The sequence below is a fragment of the Podarcis raffonei genome, chromosome 5, assembly GCF_027172205.1.
Source record: "Podarcis raffonei isolate rPodRaf1 chromosome 5, rPodRaf1.pri, whole genome shotgun sequence".
NCBI lineage: Eukaryota > Metazoa > Chordata > Lepidosauria > Squamata > Lacertidae > Podarcis > Podarcis raffonei.
In genome coordinates, this window is record NC_070606.1 from 61803496 (window position 1) to 61825915 (window position 22420).

General features: G+C 43.1%; 1 protein-coding gene across 5 annotated transcripts; it reads left to right on the plus strand.

The window, feature by feature from the left end:
• The first annotated feature begins 463 nt into the window (after positions 1 to 463).
• SAP130 (Sin3A associated protein 130) lies at positions 464 to 21244 on the plus strand. 5 transcript variants are annotated; one of them, XM_053389607.1, is made up of 21 exons: positions 464 to 620; positions 3025 to 3142; positions 3285 to 3520; positions 4851 to 5009; positions 5243 to 5351; positions 6230 to 6354; positions 7071 to 7195; positions 7651 to 7801; positions 8355 to 8445; positions 9141 to 9245; positions 9725 to 9866; positions 10706 to 10824; positions 11990 to 12292; positions 12969 to 13143; positions 14423 to 14527; positions 15580 to 15938; positions 16943 to 17191; positions 17505 to 17630; positions 18308 to 18408; positions 19268 to 19381; positions 20342 to 21244. In XM_053389607.1, exons 2-21 carry the CDS (start codon positions 3031 to 3033, stop codon positions 20498 to 20500), a joined length of 3165 nt encoding a protein of 1054 aa, XP_053245582.1. In that variant the 5' UTR covers positions 464 to 620; positions 3025 to 3030; the 3' UTR covers positions 20501 to 21244. The 5 variants fall into 5 exon arrangements, with proteins under 5 accessions (XP_053245582.1, XP_053245581.1, XP_053245578.1 ...); XM_053389606.1 differs by having other exon boundaries at positions 16946 to 17191; positions 18305 to 18408; XM_053389603.1 differs by having other exon boundaries at positions 466 to 620; positions 18305 to 18408.
• Positions 21245 to 22420: the final 1176 nt, after the last annotated feature.

Below are 22420 nucleotides of genomic sequence, written 5' to 3' on the forward strand. Positions count from 1 at the left end.
TAGAATAACAAGAGATCACAGCAACGGGGCAATAATAAACCTTTTATTAAGGGTCAGGCAGGTAAATGTAAGGCAGAGCGGGAGCAATGCGGCTTCAGGGCAGCTCCGCTTTTTGTTTTCTTAGCTTGGGTTCGGAAGTGGGAGCGGGGAAAGGAACTGACAGCTCCCAGGTCGGTTTCCCGCCATCTCACCAAGCAGCGGACCGTCCCGTTCTCCATCTAGAAGCCATTTACTAAAGCGCTCCGAAGAAAGCCGACCAATCCTAATCTTGGTAGGCGGAGGCAGCTAAACGACCGTCCCGCCTCCTTTCAGACGGCCAATCGGGGCCCTCTCGCTTCCCCCAACCTCTCGTGGCGTTATCTATGGGCGACGCTGAGTTCTCGAACTACAGCCCCCAGGAGCCTCTGCGCAAGCGCCGCCTCAGCCAATCGACGCGCCTAGCGAGGAGAAATTATCACCGCTGTGGGCAGGACTAGGCGAGACCCAATCAATCGAAAGGGGGGAGGGGATGCTTTGCTGCGGCAGCGGAAGCAACACTCCCGACTGAGCCCCCTCAGCGTCGGCAAAAGAAGCGGCTCCGGAGGCTACTCCGAGAGGCTCCGCCGCCCCCTCGGCTGCAGGTAACTCGGCGGGCGAGGGGAGGGCTCGTTCTGGGCGCGGGGCGCCAGGGAGAGTCGCCGCTCCCTCTGGCCAAGCCCCGCCGAGAGTTACTCGAGCTGGGTGCCCGAGTCCTCCTCACTCACGGCGGCTGCTTGAGGCGTTCGCGGCGGCCGCCGCAGCCTTTTTATTCTCGCTGAACATCCGGGTCCCTGGCCCTGCGCGTCTGTTTCACATAGTGATCAGGGAGGGAAGGGAGGCGGGCCCTGGCTACTCTTGATTAGCCATTACCTGTTTTCCCATTGGTAGTCAGGCGTAGCCTGTGCGGGCTTTCCCATTGGTTGGCAGGTTGTGCTGCCTTCTATGCTGGGCTGGCTCGCCGTGGGGAAGTGAGGGGTTCCCATTGGCTGCCCGCAGAGGGGGGCGGACTTCGCGCATGCTCTAGTGGGCGGAGCTTATGCCGAGAGGAGAGCTCCGCCCGAAGCGAGCGAAAGGGGAGGGGCCTCGGGAGCCGCCCGTGACCGGCGACGGGCGCTGCTCCCTTTGCCGCCTTGTGCTGCGCGCTGCGGCGTCTCCGCTGCTGAGTGCTGGCTTCTCCTCTCAAGATTCCGCACCGAACTCGGCCCGATCGCGCCTGTCTCGGAAGCCAAAAGTTGGAAGCGGCGGGTTTGAGGGCGGGTGAGCCGGCCCAGCTGTTGCAAGCGGCGCTGTTATAATCGTATTGATCGTAGTGGCCCTTCCACGACCAGCGCAGTTTAGGGTCGTGGGGTGGGGTGGGGCGAGGTATTAGGCTTGTTTCCCAGAACAAGGGGGAAAGAGAGCATCCCCGAATAAGGAGCTGCTCCTGGATTCCCCTAGATCTCGCACTGTGCACGTGCAGTCATTACCCCTGATGACTTCATGCTAGCTGCGTTCTGCTGCCAAGCAGGTAATTGAGATACTGTAGGTGTTGCCTGCAATTGATGTTAAAAGAGGGAGACGAACACATGAAATACATTTGTCTTGCGGTGTCATAAAGTGGTTTTGGAGTTGGTGGTGATGTAGAAGTTATGATCGTGAAGGATGTGAAGACGGATTTAGTCTTCCCTAGCTTGCTACCATCCAGGTGCAGTTTGACTTTATCTCCCATCACTCCTGCTAATTGGCCATTTCAGCTGTCACTGATGGGAGCTGGAGTTCAGAACTGGTTTATGTGATTACTGTACTGATGTCAGGATCCAACGCCTAACACTCCATTATGCAGCCCAAGATTTGCTTATTCGGGAATAAGTTCTTTGTTAAGTGGGGCTTTCTCTCTGGTAAGTGTACACAGCAGATGCTTAGCTGTTCAGTGTAGATGTATTGTTCTGCGTAGTTGAACACTTCCTCTGGTTTCTGCATGGCTGCTGTCAACAGAAGTATATAGTAGTTTGTGTAGAAGTTTTGAGTTGCTTGGAAGCCCTCTGCCTGAGATCTTGGAAACGAGACAGTAAAGTAAGCAATGCTGATATAATTAGATCAGTGGTCTGGTTTTACATTTATAGTCACTTTCAGTGTTTCTATGTAGCTTGCTCAGCTGTTGCACAGAATTAGCTAAGTCTTTCTGACTGCATTTGGGTACCTGTGTGTGACAGCTGTGTTGCTCATCATTACCTTTACTGTCATGTGCAATCTTTCAATATAGTTTTAGTATTTAATACCAGCCTCACCTCCTTTGGAACTGCATGAGGAAAGAGTATAGAGAATTATAGCCATTTACAAAGTACGAGATAATTACATCTATCATTTCATTTATTTAAGGCATTTCTGCCCTGGTCTATAATCTTTAAACTACATTTGTTTTGTGTAGTTGATGGTATGTTTAATTGATGTTTAGTACATGATTAAAATACTTTGATATACCGTAGGTGTCTTACACAGATGTTTGCATAGCAACTGTTACTTACCGATATTACTAATGTTAATATTGAGTCTTAATTTCATAAGTTAATTATAGCCCTGGGTTTTTTTCAGATAGTTAGTAGAGAAGTCCTAACGTCAAAATGTTGAAAGGTTAATATCCTCTGTACACAGTTCTGGGAGTAAGATTCATTGAACACAGTGGGACTTATTTCTGAGCAAACATAAGTTGGCACTGTAAACATTGGATTTGTGCCAGGCCTATGTATTGCTACTTTATTATTTGCACGTGGTGGTTGTCACTTGAACCTGTGTTACTATTTTTATATTTCAGTATATTAACGCACCAACATTTGTTTATTAAGTTATTGAACTTGGTTGAACTGTTTGGATTTTGGATTTTAACCAGATGGAGAGCTTGCATATAATTTGTCAGTAGCTACTCTGTGCAAACATATGTAACCTAACTGAATTTGCTGGGATTCCTCAGTAACAAGGGCTTCAGTAATGTGGATGTATGAATTATTTGTAATTCTGTGTGTTCCATAGGTGGAAATGAGTTCTCAGCAGTTTCCCCGTTCAGGACCTCCTCCTGCAAGTCTAGGACCAGCTCCTCCTCCGATCTCTACCAGTGGATCTACTGGATTGATAAACCCAACAACTACAGGTAAGGCAACTACAGGATTTCTACTAAGACTTCAGGATACTTTTTTGGAAGTAAGTTCCATAGAAATCAAAGATAGCATTCCTGTGCCTTGCCTGTTTCTAGTCCTGTTTTCTTTCTAAAATGTCATACATTTTCTATTTAGTGAGTGATGAACCCAGCCGAGAAATGGAAGTTGCTCCCAGAGATCATGTGGTCCCTGGTGGCTCTCTGCAGTCCCGTGAAGAGAAGCAGGAAACAGTGGTAGTCCGGCCATATCCGCAGGTGCAAATGTTGACTCAGCACCATACGGTACAATCTGGTGTGCCAGTTACAGTAGCAGCTCCTCCAGCACATTTAGCTCCAGCAGTGCCACTTTCTTTTTCTGAAGGTCTTATGAAGGTAATGAGAGCATTGTTTTTCAAGTATGGAATAGGGGTATTTAATAGCATTAGTTTAATGCAATGGCAAAGTTAGCTCAGGCTAGATTTAAGTTTAAGCACAACTTTCTCTTCATTTTAGCATGTACTTGTTTCTATATTGCAACTGCCTTTGATTCTCTGGGACAGAGAAGGTTGAATACTGTTATCTGGTGCTTTCTAAAAAAATCTACTGAAACCTTTACCATTGAAAGCAGTCTGACAAGGGCCTGGACTAGTACATGTGGATGTTCACAGTGATGGAGCAAATATGTTTTCTGTTATGCCAGAGGGGTAGGACATGAACCAATAGGGTGAAATTACAAGGAAATGCTCCCCATTGGTACAAACTGTGCCTCAGAAGATGGTGGGCCCTCCTTGTTAGATGTTTTAAAGCAGAGGCTGGTAAGCTAACAGTTATGCTATAGCAGCTAATTTTCTGCATTAGCAGGGGGTCTATGTGATGTTTTCAGGTCCTTTTCGACTCTGTGGATCTATGAAAAACTCAGTCAAAATATCCTACTGCCCATCTCTTAAAAATGCCACTAAATTCTTCCTAAAAATTGCTGGGCACACTGGTCATGCCCTTGCAAGAGCATTCTAATTGTCATCTGTGCTGGCTGGGGCTAATGGAAGTTGTGGTACAAAATATCTGGAGGGTACCAGTTGCTGAAGGCTTCTCTTTGCCATGCATGAATAAGAACGGTCAGAGGAGGAAGAGGTTCACCGTAGTTAATTGGAAAGAGGCATCTTGCCCCTTGCATCATATTCCCCATACACAGAGGCTGGTAGTGAAATGATAATCATTGGTAATCCTAATCCTAAACAGTTTGGCTTAGAGAAAACACAGCCCCACAGGTTTTGAGAGTTGACTGTCTCTGTTCCAGTGCAACCAGTAGGGAGTTGCATAATTTCAAACCCTGGACCTAATTTTTGTTAAGCGGGAGAGAGCAGGATTACAAAAAGTTTCAAGGAAATTGGTTGATGGGGTATGTCTGTCTGTCTGTATAATTATTTGTGTGCTAACTCCCAGTAGCTGTCCCTGAGATTAAAGCTTTTTGTACTAGTTACTTGATCTTAAGAAAGCAATATTATTGCACAAAGATTCATCTTTTCATATGATTCTCTTCTGAGGAATAATGTGTATAGAGAAATTCAAAATAATTTAATTAGACTGTGGCTACCAGTAAGTTTGTTACAGGTTTTCTTTTCCCCTCAGGGTAAGATAACTGGTGCATACTTGTGTTGTTTTTATTTGTTCTGTTGCCACAAATTTCTGAGAACCAGTAGTTGTATCTTTATGTTCTTTGCAGCCTCCCCTGAAGCCTACCATCCCTAGCCGCCCTATTGCACCAGCTCCACCCTCTCCTCTCTCCTGCCCCACCAAAGTCCCAGGGCAAGTTACTGTAACAATGGAGAGCAGCATCCCACAGGCCTCTGCTATTCCCGTAGCAACAATCAGTGGACAACAGGTAATCATTTTCTTCTTCTAAAGTAACTTTTTTGTTTGTTTAAAGTCATGGAAAGCAAATGAAGCACTGTGAACCACAGTAGCCACAGTCTTGGTTTGTATCTCCTACCATAATAATTCATATCTAACCTGTACTTTCAAACGGCTTAACTGTAGTGTGTGGTTGTATATGAAGCCTTTCTTGTAAATTACATCTAGACGATTTCCCCACACACAATCTGTTACTGTCTGCAGGGACATCCCAGCAATGTGCACCATATCATGACCAATGTTCAGATGTCAATAATCCGAAGTAGTGCTCCTGGACCACCATTACACATTGGAGCATCTCACTTACCTCGAGGTACTTACAGAATCAATCATCCCAAGAAAGTATTATGTTAATAAACTTAAACTGGACAATGTTTATACTGTGGTTAATGCATGCGTCAATACCTTGGTAGAGTAGCTATAAAGATAATGGCTGCAATCTAAAGTAACTATTTTTAGCTTCTTGGTCTTGGGAAAGTGTAGGGTATAATTAGGGTTATAGTAGAATATGGTGTGCTGATCCTTTTTTAAAAAAACAACAACACCCCACATATGTTTTAGGACGGGTAGCCAATGTGGTGTCCTTCAGACATTGTTGACTACAAATCTCATCCATAGCCAGCAAGGCCAACAGCTCAACCAGTGGGCAGGGTTGATGGGAGTTGTAGTCCAGCAACATTTGGAGGACACCATGTTGGCTGCCCCTTTTTTAGGATATGCTGTGGATCACATGCCGTCTACAATCTGGGCAAATCCACCATCTCTAACTTCAGTTAACATTAATACTGGTGTCAACTGCAGTTCAGATGAGCCAGATTGTTTATATACCAGGGTTGACAAATTGGCTTCAAGTCCTGTTCAAGAGATTAGGCTCAATTCAATATCCCTGTAAAATAATCTGCAGTTCAAGCCAGCTAGAGAAACTTCATGCATCTGAAGGGAGGAGGGAGCGTACAGCTCCACAGCCTATTCTCTCAATGGTTTATGCAGCTGAGGGATATTGCAGCTACACAACCCTGGTTGATGTTACCACTTTTTCTTTCTTTTACGCTAATTGCTTTGTTTAGCCAGCACTACTAATAGCACTCTTAATTCTTTGTGTTATGTATAAAGAGTCGTGGCCGCTCTTACACTTTTTGAAAAGTGGACTGTCTTAGGGGTTGTCTCAGTTTTACATGGGATTTTCCTCAGGTGCAGCAGCTGCTGCTGTGATGTCCAGTTCTAAAGTGACAACTGTCCTGAGGCCAGCTTCACAGTTGCCAAATGCAGCGACAGCTCAACCAGCAGTTCAGCACATCATTCATCAACCTATCCAGGCAGGTGACAATTGTGCAGTATGATTGTTGTTGTTGCTTTCAGATACTTTTGGGCTTTTCTTAAGTGGTAAACCACTTACATCGTTAAATGAAGTGTGAAATCTGACAACTGGTTCTTGTGACTCAAATTCTTCAGCATTGCAGGCCAAGATTAAAAAAAACCTGTAAAGGGAGCAAACTAATAATATTATCCAAAGAGTGAACTTCAGATTAACTCTCCCAGTTAAGAGCTTTCCATTTTGTTTGAAGCCCTGTTGTTAATGGTTGGTTGGCTTTTAGCTCCATTTGTGTGCAGTAGTGGCTGGCACAGGTGGGGCTGCATTGCTTTCCTGACTTCCCAGTGCTGCACTTCGCTGCCAGTTATTAAGGGAGATAAGCAAGGCAGCAGGGAGCTCAGTGTGGTGGAAGCACAGTTGTGGAGCCTACCATGCCAAGCTCTGTTTATATGTAAAATAGTTCCTAGTTTGTAAGGTTGCCAGCAGTTTTTCTTTATGATATGTTTACAAAAATGATCTACAAAAATGATCTACAAAAATGATCTACGTAAGGGGGGAAAATGTGTCTGGCAATCAAATTATCTGACAATTGGGAGACTCAGAGGTCCATTTTTACAAAGTCTTGCTATGTGTAATTTCTTTACATTTTAGACAGTGAATAATTTTTTTAAATTATTGGTTGAAAGCCCTAATGTAATACTTTTTCCTTACCTACCACAGTCCCGGCCTCCTGTGACAACTTCAAGTACCATCCCTCCTGCTGTAGTAGCAACAGTGTCGGCCACGAGGGCCCAATCACCTGTTATTACAACGACGACAACACATGCCACAGAAGCTACCCTCAGGTAACCACTACATCCATTAACAGTATAATCATAGATACGTTTATTTGGAAGTGAGTCACTCTGTGCTCAGTGGAGCTTACTCCCTAGTAAATGTTTCTTGGGATTGCTTTCTTAAATAAAGAAAGGTACATTCGGTGATTTAACTGAGGGCCACTTTACACAATATGGCCATCTAATGGGAGCTGCTTCAAACGGCCTCCCTAGGCAGCTGCTCCATGAAAGGAGCCATTCTGTGTGCAGTATCTTGCTATGCAGCTAAGCACCCTTTCACATGGTGGCCATATAATGTGAAACAGCATTGATTGAACTGTCCAGAAGAAATGCTGTTGGTGCATTAATTCATGTAATGCACAATGAAGAAGCCATTCTAAGCTCCATTGTGGTGTCTCTTCATAAAATGAGTCGACGGACTGTTAAGTGCTTTCAGAAAAAGAACCTTAGATTGTCTTTTCCAGCCGGCCAACATTGTCAATTCAGCAGCACCCACCTTCTGCACCTATCAGTATTCAGCGCCCTGCACAGCCACGGGATACAGCAACCAGAATTACCCTGCCGTCCCATCCAGCCATAGGAACACAGAAACAGCAGCTTCACACCATGGCTCAGGTAAATATTATAAGTGAGATCAGCGCAGTTTCTTCCATGTTGTTGTCTGACTTTTACCATATGGTTTTATAAGGTAGTTGAATGAGGTTTCATGACATAGCATGAAACATATTGTTGGCCTGGACAGGGGGTGGGAAACTTCCAACCCACAATCCTCCATTCCTAAGTCTGGAGCTTCTTTCCTTTTGGGAACACAGTCTGCCTCCTTGCTTTCTTTAATCTGCCAAGCAAGTCTAGCCTTCCTTTCCTCTTCTAGGCTGCTGCTTTTCTACTTGGTGTTTGATATACCTAGCATCTTTCTTTTGCTCAGTCCTCTGGTGTTGCTGTAAGAGGCTTAAAAAGCCCTGTTGGTTCATGGCATCCTGCTGTGCTGTGGCTGATAGTCTAGCTAGCTTGTGGACTCTCGTGAGCTGGTCACTTAGACCAACAATGGGAGCCCATCTACTCCCGCTCCTCTGTAAAGCATCAGATTGGGGGAAGTGCCATCTCTGTTCCAAGATGCCGAAATATGCCAATCATAGTTTCTTGACAGACAACTTTTTCCCCCCTGCAGAAAACAATATTTAGTACTGGTGCTCCAGTGGCAGCAGCAACTGTGGCCCCTATTTTAGCAACCAATACCATTCCTTCGGCAACTACAGCTGGTGAGTATCTACAGCTCAGCATTTTTTATGTACAAATTTTTATGTACAAATACAAAAGCCAGTTATTAGGGTTGAAGTATCCTGCTAAAGGACGCAGGTGGCGCTGTGGTCTAAACCACAGAGCCTAGGGCTTGCCAATCAGAAGGTCGGCGGTTCGAATCCCCGCGACGGGGTGAGCTCCCGTTGTTCGGTCCCAGCTTCTGCAAGTAGATAAATAGGTACCGCTCCGGCAGGAAGGTAAACGGCGTTTCCGTGCGCTGCTCTGGTTCACCAGAAGCGGCTTAGTCATGCTGGCCACATGACCCGGAAGCAGTCTGCAGACAAATGCCGGCTCCCTCGGCCTATAGAGCGAGATGAGCGCCGCAACCCCAGAGTCGGTCACGACTGGACCTAATGGTCAGGGGTCCCTTTACCTTTACCTTTATCCTGCTAAAAAAAAGCCCTTTATTTCTCATAATTATTGGGTTGTGCAATAAAATTAGTATATGATTTTAACATGTGATTTTGGAGGCTAGGCACACATGGAAAACACTACCCCAGTTACTGCAGGAGCAGGCTAGGGGTCTAGCTGTTCTACAAGGAGCAACAGAAATTTCCCAGCTTAGAAGTTTCCATATTTTTGTGATATACATTTTCTGTCGAAGGCACAGACTCTGAAGAATGTTTAATTGCGTGTGCACCTTTCTTCCTTTCAGGTTCTGTATCCCACACTCAAGCACCTACAAGTACAATTGTCACAGTGACTATGCCCTCACACTCCTCCCATGCAACGGCTGTGACCACCTCAAACATCCCCGTCGGTAAGAGAGCATTAGTTCTGAGCTTCATTGTCCTTTGATCTATCATTTTATTTTCTGCTGGGTACAGAATGGACTAGGTACACCAGGGGTGAGGAAACTTCTTTGCTTCCCACAGGGCAACTTTGACAGGTGTCTGGTCCCACCTACCTGCTGAAACCCCTTGTCTGAGGTTTCCAAGCTTGAGAACTACAGCACAACTGTTGTCAGCCCTGTGCTTTGCAACCCTCCCTGCGCTGCTCCTTTCCACCCATCTTGTTAAAGGTGAAAAGTAGCCGCACTGGGTGGCTTCAAACAGTAGTTCTGGGCAGGAGAAGCAGGTTCCCCTCCTTGAGCAAGCCATGCTCCTACTACCCATCAGCTGAATGGAGGTTGGGAGTGCATCTTGCTCCAACAAAGGAACAATCAGTATCTGTTTCCTAGTATGAATCTACTACAGTTTACTTTGTGAATAACTGGGGTGTCTTTTTTTCACTGTACAGCTAAAGTAGTCCCACAGCAAATTACGCACACTTCCCCTCGCATCCAGTCTGATTACACTGCAGAGAGGAGTAATCTCATTCCTATATCTGGGCACCGGGCATCTCCAAACCCAGTTGCCATGGAAGCTAGAAACGATAACAGGTAACTGAATGAATTTACTCACATATAGGATAGGTACTTAATCATTTTGGTTATATTGCATGTATGTTATATGTGAGGACATCTGCAAAAATATAATGAAATGTGTTGTGATGTCTGTTAACTTAAGTATCCAAAGCTAATCCTATGCGCACACATATCTGAGAGTAAGCCCAATTGAACTTGGTGAGATTAGTTTCTGAATAGATGTGCATAGGATTGTGCCAGCTAAGGCGTTGCATATTTCTAATGAAAGACGGGCTTGTGATTTTGGATTGATTTGAACCAGTCTGGCTGAAAAGGCATCTAGATAACCAAGCCACAATTTATGCTTCCAGTTCTGTGAGTTATGGACAGTGCGCTTCAAATTCTACAGTTTGTTTAAAAGGGTGTGGATTCAGGGAATTGTCAGGTTCCCAAGGAGCAAATAATGCTGCATGTCAAATTCAACTCCTGCATTTCAGGGCAGCTGTACATGAAGGGAAAGGAGCTGCATTGTTAGGAAGTGGAAATAGTGTCAGGTGTATACATGTTATACAAACAGACTACTTAGTGACATGAAGTACGTGCAAATGTAGAAACCCTTTCACTTCACTTCATCTGTTTACTCTTTATTGAATTATACTGTTCAACATTGTCAGGGTATAGAAAGAGGGTTTGAATTTGGAAGCTTTTTGGGTATCCTTCCAAGTAGGTAAATGTGATGACCCACAAAGAAGCTAGCAAACTAGAACAGTCGATTGCATTGCAACAAAGGTTAATTAACAATCACTGCTACAGTTCATTTGAAGGCTACAATTATACTGTTGTGTCTAACATTTAATTTATCTTCATTCCTCTAGACAGTCAGTACCTGTTCAATTCCAGTACTTCTTACCAACATATCCACCTCCTTACCCTTTGGCTGCCCACACTTACACACCAATTACCAGCTCTGTATCCACTATACGCCAATATCCTGGTAAGGAATCTCAAAGTTTGATTTACAGAAGAGTTTTAGAGCAGCTCAAGTGGGGTTCAAAGTACTTTGGGAAACAAGCAAAGGTTATCTGGCAAATTTAATATTTAAATAATTAAAAAACCCTCTCTGCAAAGCTTGCTCAAGTCAAGATAATGATGAAGCAGATCATTTTGCTAAAGACTTCCGGCTTCGCAATGGGTTTTTCTCTCCCTCTCCTCTTCCCCATGCCCTCCCCAAATCTGCTCAGGAGAATTGGGGGAATCCCCAGAAAATACTTGGGGGTGCACTGGGGGCCGAGAAGGAGAGGAAATTCCATTGCACAGCTAGAGCTCTTTGTGCCAACAGAACTACTTTGGTGGCTACCACATATGGTCTGTTTTTTTGACCCAAAACATAGTGACTACCAAGGGGAATTTTTAATCTAAATGATTTGGGGAATTCTGCAGTTTTTAAGTTTTGGTGATTTGCTGTTCTGAAAAATTGCTATTTTGTAATTACTCTCAAATTGACTTGTTTGTTTCTTGTGATTTGTATTATAATGGCTACTGCTACAAACAATAACAAAAATCCTCCTGACAGTCCTCTTCCACCCTTCTCTTGGATGTCCTGTTGTTTTTGGAAATGGGGGTTTGCTGTTAAATCTAAATTGGCAAATTGTGGTTTGTGCAAGCTCTCCAAACCAGGACTGACAGTGTGAAATAACTTCTAATAGCTTGACAATTGAGGTGAAAGTTTAACTGGCGAGTCTCTGCTTTGTGTTCTCAGCCAAACTATTGGAATATCCAGTAATAACCACTTCTAAATTACTTCAGCTAATCAGAAAACTTGTTATAGCTAGACCCTAGCTGTGAAAGGGCCATATGTTTTCCTTGGAGTATCGGAATACATCTTTTTCTTTGCATATATAACCTCAACAGTCCTCATGAGGATTATTATAATTCAGCTTTAGCATTATGAAGCCACTGTTGCTGCTGTATATACGTAATGCTGGAAGGGCTGGCTTATGAATCTTATTTAATCTGTTGGCATCTTCAGCAGGACCACAGATGTGTGCATAAACTACAAGTATTTAAATACAAAATCTAACAATGCTGCTTGGCAACACAAGATAATAAATTGGCTGTTTTGTGTGGAAGTAATTAAGTCTATTGTTTGGTATTTCCAGTTTCAGCTCAGGCGCCAAATTCTGCCATAGCAGCTCAGACTGGAGTAGGAGTGGCCTCCACAGTTCATCTTAATCCCATGCAGCTGATGACAGTGGATGCATCTCACGCCCGTCATATTCAGGGCATCCAGTCTGCGCCAATTGGTGCACAGGGTATACAACCAGCACCCATCAGTGCACAAGGAATACAGTCTGCGCCAATTGGAACCCAAGGGCTACATCCAGCTGCCCCAATTGGCACACAGGGTCTTCAGACAGCACCAATGGGTGCTCAACAGCCACAAACTGAAACCAAGACATCAGGTAACTAGCCAAGAATGCTTGTGTTGCGAGCAAAATTGTCCATAACTATTCATCTTGGGGTTTGCTTTTTAATTAATCGTGTAATTATGGCTGCAATACTACTATGAACACCTGCTTAGAAGTTCTGTTGAGCTTGGTGGGCTTTATGATTAAAAATGCATAGGTCTGGGCTGTCACTAATGTGGACAACTGCCATTTCTGTTTCTGAATCAAACACACTGCTAGAGTCGCTTAAGCATTTTATTTTGTTTACCAGTATCTGCTGTTCCCTATCTCCTAGCAAAAATATATGATCAAGTTTGTGGGTGGTTTTCTTAAGCTATGGCTAATTAGAGTTTTAATCCTGGGTATACATTTTTGAGAGAGCCCAATTGAACACCTTGAGTTAACGTTTGAAGAACTGAGCAGCAGATAGTTTTAAAACACTAAGCCTGATACCCAATTTTGGTTATACTCTTAGTAGAGCAATGTAAAAAGACGGACTTAAGTTTATTGAGTTCAGTTCTTCTGCTCCTGAGTATCATTTGGATGGCTGTCTCCTTAAATTTGGCATTTGTTGAGCAAGCATAGAATGGAACAACATTCCCACTTCTTATTTTAAGAGAAACAGTTTCTGGTTAAATTTCTCTTGCTTTTGTCTGCTACCTCCCTATAACCTTTTTGTTCCTTCCATCAGTGGTCTTGGCAGATGGAGCCACTATTATGGCCAATCCAATCAGCAATACATTCAACACTGCTCCAGCTTCAACTACAGTGGTACAAACCCATAGTCAGAATGCCAGTTCTAGTACACCAGCCCAGGGTTCATCCCCTCGCCCAAGCATTCTCCGGAAGAAACCCACTACAGATGGGTGAGTAAAATTGCAATTGCTTTGATAATGTGCAATCTGCTTGCCACTGTACAAGAAATAGTGTCGTATCTAATAAAAGCATCCTGTTGGTGCAAGGATTTGTGCCTGCGCAACGGGATTTCCTCTCCCTCTGCAGCCCCCCCATGTCTTCTGTGGGTTCTCCAGTCCTCTGTAGGAGATTTGGGCCAGGTGTGTAGGGGTGGGAGAGGGAGAAGTCTCATTGCACAGATGAAAGTCCTTGCACCGACAGTACAATATTGTTGGATACAGCCTTGTAGCATTCTGTTCATCAGTTGTCTTATGTATGCTGAGCATTATGACAGAACCAATAAAACATGTGAGAACTCATGGAATATGTATTTATTAGTGAAGACTTATACCCTGCCTTACCTCCAGTATGTAGCTCAAAGAAGCTTACAAAAACAGAGTAACAGATCAGTAAAATAGAAGAGTAAAAACACTTCAACACAGGGACCAGGCAATTTCTTAAAACTAGCGACTGTAGGGGGCAACTGTATTTCTTCAGGAAGTAATTTTCATAGTCTGGAGTCAACAGTGCAGGGATCACTACAGAAAATGCCTTGTCTCATGTCAGCAGCCTCCTAGCATTTTATGTGTGTGGCACCATAAGCAGGGCCTCAGTGCTGACTTCAAGGCACAAGTTGGACAGCATAGGGAGAGCTGTTCTTTTAGATAACTAGGTGCCAGGTTGTTCAGGGCTTTATATGCTAATAGCAGAACTTTGAATCAGGCCCAGTAACTCACAAGCAGCCAGTGCAGAACCTTAGGAATTAGTGTTATATGACCCAGGTCGTCCAGCATCATTCTGCACCAGCTGTAGTTTCGCAACCACCTACAAGGAAAGAGCTCTGTCACCTGTGTTTGGTCAAACCCGCTTTACATCTTAAGTAATCTATGCTCTAGCCATCTTCCGACATGTTTCATTGCCCAAAGCCTCTCGGGAAACCAGGACTGGAGAGGGCCCCTAGGTGCAATTGTGTCAGTGGCCTATATCATCTTGCTTTTCCACAGCAAGACTAGGGTCTTGACAGGAGAGGCAGCTGTTCTGTTTGGAAAATTTCCCAGCGTGTTCAGGAATCTTTTGGATTCCATTAATCTGCTGGAATGAACAATTCTAATCAGCCCCCCAGCTGGAGCCTATATAGGATAAATACAGCAGAAGAGAATAATAGTACACCACTTTTAAATTAAGCACCCTTGGCAACTATTGTAATAGTTTTGCTTTTCAGAAACTACTATATTCATGGCTATTTTGCAGGTTGGCGGTTAGGAAAAGCCTTATCCCTCCGCAGCCATCTGAGGTATCTGGCGCTCGAGGGGAAAGCTCAATGAGGAGTGCATCTGGATCGCCAAGACCAGCTGGGTAAGATCTCATAATAAAAAGATATGTAAAGCATTCGAAGTACTGTAATTCTAACTTGGCAAAAAGGTGAAAGAGATGCTGGCTGTTCTTACCCATTGCAAAATAATAAGCTCCGTGGAGACAGCTGGTGCATACTTACTTCTGGGTAAATGGGAGTTCAGTGAAATATTCAGTGATGATCACTGAGCTGTGCAAGCAGATTAGGATTTGGGGAACATAAAACAGGGAGCTATTTTAAGAGTATTGAATTACTTTTTCTCAGATGACTACAATTTGCACATATTGGCCATGTTCACATATAAGCCTGTGCATAGCCATAGTTAGGCAAGATAGTCTTACCAATGAGCCATATGATGCTGCCTACAGTTTTAGCATTCCCCGTTTTTCTCTCCCCTTATTTGAGTGGGAAAACAAACCACAGAGCAGGCGGCTTAGTGGATCAGACAAAAATGTGTTGTCCAAAATGGGGTCCAGTGTACTGGGGATACATCTGTGTTAAAATGTATTCTTAGCTTGATGGTTTTTAGCATGTAAATTTGACTGGCTTATTGTCAAATTCTGTCCAAACCAGCACACCTGGTTCCTTTCTGCATTTGAAAAAAAAACATGACCAGGAAGCCAATGTTCTTGGTTTCCTGAATGTGATTTCTTGGGGAGAAACAAATCAAAGGTTCTGATTCAGGCATAATGCTAAAACCTGTTTCATTTCGTATCTCATTTTTTGATATAGCACTGGAACACTAAGCTTGTTGCTTTCTGATGTTTTTACATGGTATTGTCAAGATTCTGAAAAGGCATTAAACTTGGTGACTGTATTTCACCATTTCTGGCGGGCTTGTACTACTTAGATTCTGGAAACCCAGACTTCCATCTACTTATGTGATGTCACCATATTGTAAGATATGTTTCTAGAAAACTGGAAAGGGAAAAAAAAAACAGAACAAAATTAATCTTTCAGAGGCTCTGCATTTCTGTACAGTTACGGTAGTAGGATCTTGAATAAGTGAACCTGCTAACTTTTTCCTTTTTTTGTTTTATTTTCTTTCATCTAGTGCCAAGCCAAAACCAGAAATCCATGTGTCTATGGCCACTCCAGTGACTGTATCTGTGGAGGCAGTATCCATTCAGAGCAATGAACAACCTCCAATTGCAGTCCCCACTTCCCAGCAGCCACCAGCTGCCATTCCAACCATCATCACAGCAGCTAGTCCACCTTCGCAGCCCACAGCTGCCCTGTCAACCATTCCAGGAACTGTTCCTGCTGCTGCACCGACTTCAACCACAATTGTGGCAGCTCCTCCACCTCCACCAGCCATGGGTGGCGTCCTCTCTACAGTATTGGGCCCCGTTGTGCCAGAGATAAAAATAAAAGAGGAAGTGGAACCCATGGATATAATGCGGCCAGTCTCAGGTAGATTTCTGCTTAAGCAATTACAAATGAGATGCTCAAAGTAGGTACAAAAGCTCCACAACAGATAATAATTAGAAAGATTGTTAGCAGCTTCATTTTAAATTATATTTTGTTTGATTTTAGTAATGAGGGTCAGAGTTTATTAAGAGCAGGGCCATAGCTAGCATGTCACTGAAAGCTACAAGAGTTGCATAGTTAAAATGGCAGGTAGAAATAAAGGAATACAGTGGTACCTCTGGTTATGAACTTAATTTGTTCCGGAGGTCCATTCTTAAGCTGAAACCATTCTTATCCTGAGGCGCGCTTTCACTAATGGGGTTCCTGCTGCGTGATTTCCGTTAGCATCCTGGGGCAAAGTTCGCAACCAGGAGCAGCTACTTCGTAACCAGAAGCGTTTGTAAGCAGAAGTACCACTGTACACTTGCTATTAAAGTTTGTGGAGAATCAAACATTAGTGCTTAATTCTGCTTTGTAGTAAACACTAAGAGAACAGTTGTGCAGCCTTATAGTGAAAAGTCTCTGTTCAAGGCTTTCACTCTTAAATTCAATTTGTTAAGGAATTTCCTGTAAGTTACTTTTGCCGTAGTAGTTTGCATGTCAAACACAAACTGCCAATCGATTGCACTAAGGGTGCCTCGCAGCTTTATTAGGAACTGAAAGAGCCCAAACGCTGTCATAGTAACCATAATCCCAGAAAAAAAGAGATCAGGGAGGATTGAAACAAAAGACTTTGTTTGCTTAGCTTTACTCACTCTTATTCATGACGTAAGGCCAAACCATTCAAAAGAAAATCAGGGGGAAAGTATATATAAAAGCTCTAAGATCCTTCAGAGGAGGGAGTCTAGAAAAACATAATGTTCTCCTCTTACAAAGGCACTGCACTGGCAGTTAGCATCTGGTCTCTAGCATTGCAGTCTTTGGATGACATGGGTGTTGGCTCTAAAGCTGCCTTTGTTTTACCTGTCAGTCTCTTAAAACATGTCCCTTCCTGTCTTCTCTTTCAGCAGTTCCTCCACTGACTACAAATACTGTCTCCCCATCTCTTACACTGCTGGCCAACAACCTTTCAGTGCCCTCAAGTGACTTGCCACCTGGTGCCTCTCCAAGGAAAAAACCACGAAAGCAGCAGCACATAATCTCTACAGAGGAAGGGGATATGATGGAGACTAATAGCACTGATGATGAGAAATCCACTACCAAAAGCTTGCTGGTAAAAGCAGAGAAGCGCAAGTCACCTCCAAAAGAATATATAGGTGAATGGAAATAAATAAATTAAATAATTGGTTGGTTGGTTGTCATCTTCTCCAAGTAATATCCATCCACCCAAAATGTAAGATTGCCACTAGAAAAGGAATTTGAGTTAAAAATGATCAACTTTGGGTCCGTCCATCCCAGATCAGTTTTTCATGGCAGATTATTATTGGGGTGTGGGGGAGAGCTGTTGGAGCTGAATTAATCTCTAATTCAAAGTATGCCGGCCCTATCGTGGGATAACAGTTTCTTTCCTAGCTCAAAACGCAAGTACCTTAAAAGAGGCTTAAGTTATTTTTCTCAATCTTGCTTTAGATGAAGAAGGTGTGAGGTATGTGCCTGTACGTCCTCGGCCACCCATAACACTGCTTCGCCACTATCGCAACCCATGGAAAGCTGCCTACCATCACTTTCAGCGGTATAGTGATGTCAGAGTGAAAGGTATGTCTTCCTGTCATTACATTTTGCATGGGTCGGTGAACAGATGTGTTACAATATTAGACAGGTGTCTACTTGCAAACATTTAACCTCTGATATAGGATGTGCAGCGAATTGCCTAGAAACATATCCACCATCTAAAGCCACTGTAATATTTGTATTGCAGAGGCAGTGCTAATACATATCAGTTTTCCTATTGTTACTGAGGTTTAGTTATACATAAGGTAATCGAGAACCTCAACTGACAGGAAATAGTCCCCGTATAGTTGCTTGCTCTCTGTGTGTCTGACTAGCAAAATGAATTATGCAAGAAAAGTGGGTGCAAGGAGACTTGCTTACTTTGCATTATGTATTTATTGAATTTGACTTTTGGGTTTCTACATATATAGTCCCTGGCTATTAGACAAACTAAGTTTACCAACACTCGAATACAAAGATTCAAAGCAAGCCCCACTCCACCCCTGTTCAGATCACAAAATTTGGCTGTTGCATTATTGCACACCTGACCCTGGACCCGTTCCTGCATTCTACCAACATCTGTGGTCAGGTTTCACATACCAGGTACACAAATGACTGCTGCAGTAAACTTAGTATTTTTGTAGCTCAAGGAATAAGGTACATTTCACATTTTAAAAACTCATTATTTGCTTGTGTCTCATATTTGACTCTTGTTCTAGAAGAGAAGAAGGCTATGCTGCAAGAGATTGCTAACCAGAAAGGTGTATCCTGCCGTGCACAGGGGTGGAAGGTCCACCTTTGCGCAGCACAGCTATTACAGCTGGTAAGTGGGGGAAATGGGGTAGTTTCATATAAAATGAGGAAGAGATTCCTCCAAGAAAAGCCTTAGCCCAGGAAGCTTCTTAAAGGTGATACAAAACTGTATACATATATATCATTACCACCAGATTGATAAGACTATTGGAATTGGATCCCCTTCAAGATTGAGGGATATGTTGTAGGTTGCAAGTGAGTATATCAGGTATGAATGGAGGGCTTGATTCAGGCGTAAGAACTGATGCATTTTATACAGATGCTCAGAACTGGCAAATCTCTCCCTCTGGTGCACAGATCTGAAGAAGTGTCTGGGATTGTGCTGCTGACTGGAGGAGGCAGCACTGTTCCACATTCCTGGATGCTTCTATTTCAGGTTGGGGTGATGTAGGTGCTTTGTATTCTAGCACCAAGCTCCCAAGGCCATGAGGAGTACTATGGAAATGTGACATTACATTGTGTATGTAATTTAGGAGTGCTGGGGCTGCTGATGGCATGTGAAACTAGGTTTTGATCTAAGTATAAGAGATGGTGGTAAGAGGACTAGAACCTCAAAGGATATCTTTCTCAGGCATTGGATGACGGTTACTTGTATATAATAGGGAGTTACTGTTTCCCTATTTCCTCATTCTGAAGTGGGACAGCCCTGCTTCATTTTGAAGCATATTTCAGAGAGCATCCTACTGCAGTTGCAATAAAGATGACATTGTAACCTTAAGAAGAGGAGCACTGTTCTGTCAGCAGTGAAAAATAGTGAATCTTTTGAAAGCAGTTATATGAGCAGATGGAATTTTTATAGCTTATGTAGCCCTTGATATGAAACAGTGAGAAAATGTTAGGTATTCTTGCCAAATTCTAATATTTTATAGACCAACCTGGAGCACGATGTGTATGAACGACTCACCTCCCTGCAAGAAGGGATCATTCCCAAGAAAAAGGCAGCAACTGATGATGATTTGCATCGAATAAATGAACTGATACAGGTAAAGGCTTATTGTTCACTCCTTCAGTTTGGTGATTTGCAATTGATATTCTTTCTTAATTTAAATGGTGGGACATGTTTTTTAAATGTGAAACAAAGAACTGTTAAAAGAGGGAAGTAGAAAATGAAGCAGACTAAACAAACCACACAGTATTTTAGTATAGCCACTCAAAATATTAAAAACAACCACACATATGGTTATTTCAAAAAATGAATAATTTGGGATGTATTTAAACACTACAACAAATAGAAAATAGATATTCACAGGTTCCATGGTTCCGTGTATCATTCATAGCCTGAGCATAATATATAATTTCTAAAAGTGAGGGGACACAGACACGTGGGGGGAGACAGAGAGAGAAGAAGAACTAGTCCATTAGTCACAGAAACCTCCATCCTCTTTGTGGCAGCCATAAGGAAGATACCCATTTTTAATTAACTGCAGTTTATTATTCCATTCAAATTCTAAATTATGATTAATATTAATTATGGTTAGGGAAACAAGCCAACTTAATCAACCATGGTTTGAAATTGGCTTGTTTCCCTAACCCATAATTAAAAATAACTGTTGATCCAGGTTTGGACATGACTCTCCTCCTTGTCGCTATGCAAGAAGTGGAAAGGGGAGTGGGAGAGCGCACAAGCTTCATCCAAGCAGCACTAAGTTTAGCATTGTGTCCAAATGAGGTTGCTTTCGCCTTGAAAGTTCACCATTATTACTATGTGTCTTGAAATGTAAATGTCTTACATAATACATTTGATGTAGAGAGTCTAATTTCCCAGATTATTATTAGCAGAAAGTGGAAACATACTTGTTCATCTGTTCCTAAACGGCTGTTTCATTTGTTTTAAAATTCTTTAGGTCATGTACTCTCTGACATTTCAATGTGGTTGTTTAAAGATTACTTGTGTGCCTATGAGGCATTCAGCTGTTTAATATCAGTCCTGTGTTGTGTTTCAGGGGAATATGCAGAGATGTAAGCTCGTAATGGATCAAATAAATGAAGCTCGAGAATCCATGCTAAAGGTCTTGGATCACAAAGAGCGTGTTCTGAAGCTTCTCAATAAGAATGGAACTGTCAAGAAAGTATCCAAATTGAAGAGAAAAGAAAAAGTCTAGAGCCAGAGGTATAAAGACTCTGGAAACAAAGGTTGTACAGAACAGTGTTAAGGCTCTTTTAATTGGGGGTTTGTTTTAGAGAGCTACATCTGAGTAAGAAGGACGATGGATGAATACGTTGGAGCCCAATGACCTTAAGGGATGATTATTGATCTATCAAAGAAACAAAGATTTTTCTCAGGCTTGTCCCTGTTTAAACTCTTCACAGTCACATTTTGTTTAGCCCTCTTGATGTGCCAGTGCCTATTAATTGGAACCATTGATGCAAACGTGATAGACAGTCCTCGCCCTTCCATCCTACAGTTTTAGAGATAACTTCACAGGTTTGTACAATGGATTCTGCAGCAGACCTCAAGAACCATCTGTCTTGAAACTGTTTGGAGATGACACTACTTCCACGTAGCGAACTCAGTTTTTTGCTCCTTAAGATCTTGCAGTGGCTAGAGCAGCCTTCATAAACCCAGTGCCACTTGCACTGGTGGTTCTGCTACATTTAGAATCTTAAGTGGTTCTGAAGTCTCTAGCTGTCTATTTTTTAAAAAATACATTTCAAAGTGATTTGTAGTGTTGTGGAGTGTGTGCGTGTGCCCATGTTGGTGCTCTGGGATATTGTTTTCAAAGTACTCTCATACAGCACAGTACTTCCTGTAGCTGGTGTGATGCTCTTCATTGTGTTACATACAATTTGTGCTATATGACATCCTGGAAACATGAATAAAGGATTTGGAGGATTTTGTATAATAACAGGTGCATCTAATTCTGTGCTACAGATCCCAGCAAAGAAAAGCCAGATAAGAACTATAAGGAAGTAGCTGCTTTTGTTCAGGACATTTAAAAAGAACAGATTGGTAATATGGACAACAATTACACTTTTAGCAATCTAGGTTAAACATATTTTCATCCACATTTGCTATTTCTGTAATAAGCTGCTATCAGTTCTCTTAGTACCATATATCCATATAGGATATAACAATGGCAAAATCTAGCACGTACAAATTCCATTCAGTGGAAGGGGCCACAACCAGCCAAAAGAAAACAACTGCAGTGGGAGGAGTGCAAAGGCACACACATACATAGCAATCCCACTTGGAGCAGCCAGTCTAGATGCAGCTCCGAGCAGGTACAATATCACCCACCATGCACACTGCTGGCCAGGCACCCAATAGAGCACCCACCCATACTAAGGCAGAATGAGATGAGCTACCATTAGCAAAAGCCAGTGGGTCAGAGCAAGCCTGCTAGTGCAAAGATAAGGCAGGCCAGGGGGAGGTTCACTCAAGTGTAGATTGCCCCTTGACTACAAGCTCCTCAAGTTCTTCAATTTCCCTTGAAGCCCATATCCAAATAGTAGCAGCGGGGGCAAGGGGATGTTTCTGGAGATCAGGACAGTGGTGCTCCAAAATCTGGGGGAAGGGGCCTGGCTAGGCAGTCAGTGGGAGGGTAGCCACAACAGTTGGTGGACCCTGGAGGAGTAGCATGCCTGTATAAAGAAAGGCAACTTATACCAGGGATGGTTCACAAGCTCATTGCACTGGAGCATGAATGCCAGAAAATGTTCCTAACTTCTAGATTCTTAGTTTCTAACCAGCTACATCTGCTGGAGGACCACAGGGGGCTTTTGGATAGATGTGTGAGATGGATTAACACATAGCAACATCCAGACAGGAGAGGCCATTGATAACCCTTTTACTTCCCCAGGCACACAGCTGAATACCCATGAGTACTCAGTGAAGCCCTTTATTCAAATAGTCATTGGGGACACTGAAGATGTGATTCCATGGCCTGCATCACATGGTAGGGCAATGTGACCCACTCTCCTGAGAAGGTATCCAAAGTTGTGATGGCCCGTGCTATTCTCTATATTGTCATGCACAGAAGGCTATCCAAGGGCAAGGATAGTGCTGGGCTGCCACACCTCAC

Coding starts and splice junctions, on each gene's coding strand:
- SAP130 (XM_053389603.1), top strand. CDS start 3,031: ATGAGTTCTCAGCAGTTTCCCCGTTCAGGACCTCCTCCTGCAAGTCTA. Junction 10,825..11,989: donor CACTATACGCCAATATCCTG/GTAAGGAATCTC, acceptor TGGTATTTCCAG/TTTCAGCTCAGGCGCCAAAT. Junction 12,293..12,968: donor AACTGAAACCAAGACATCAG/GTAACTAGCCAA, acceptor TCCTTCCATCAG/TGGTCTTGGCAGATGGAGCC.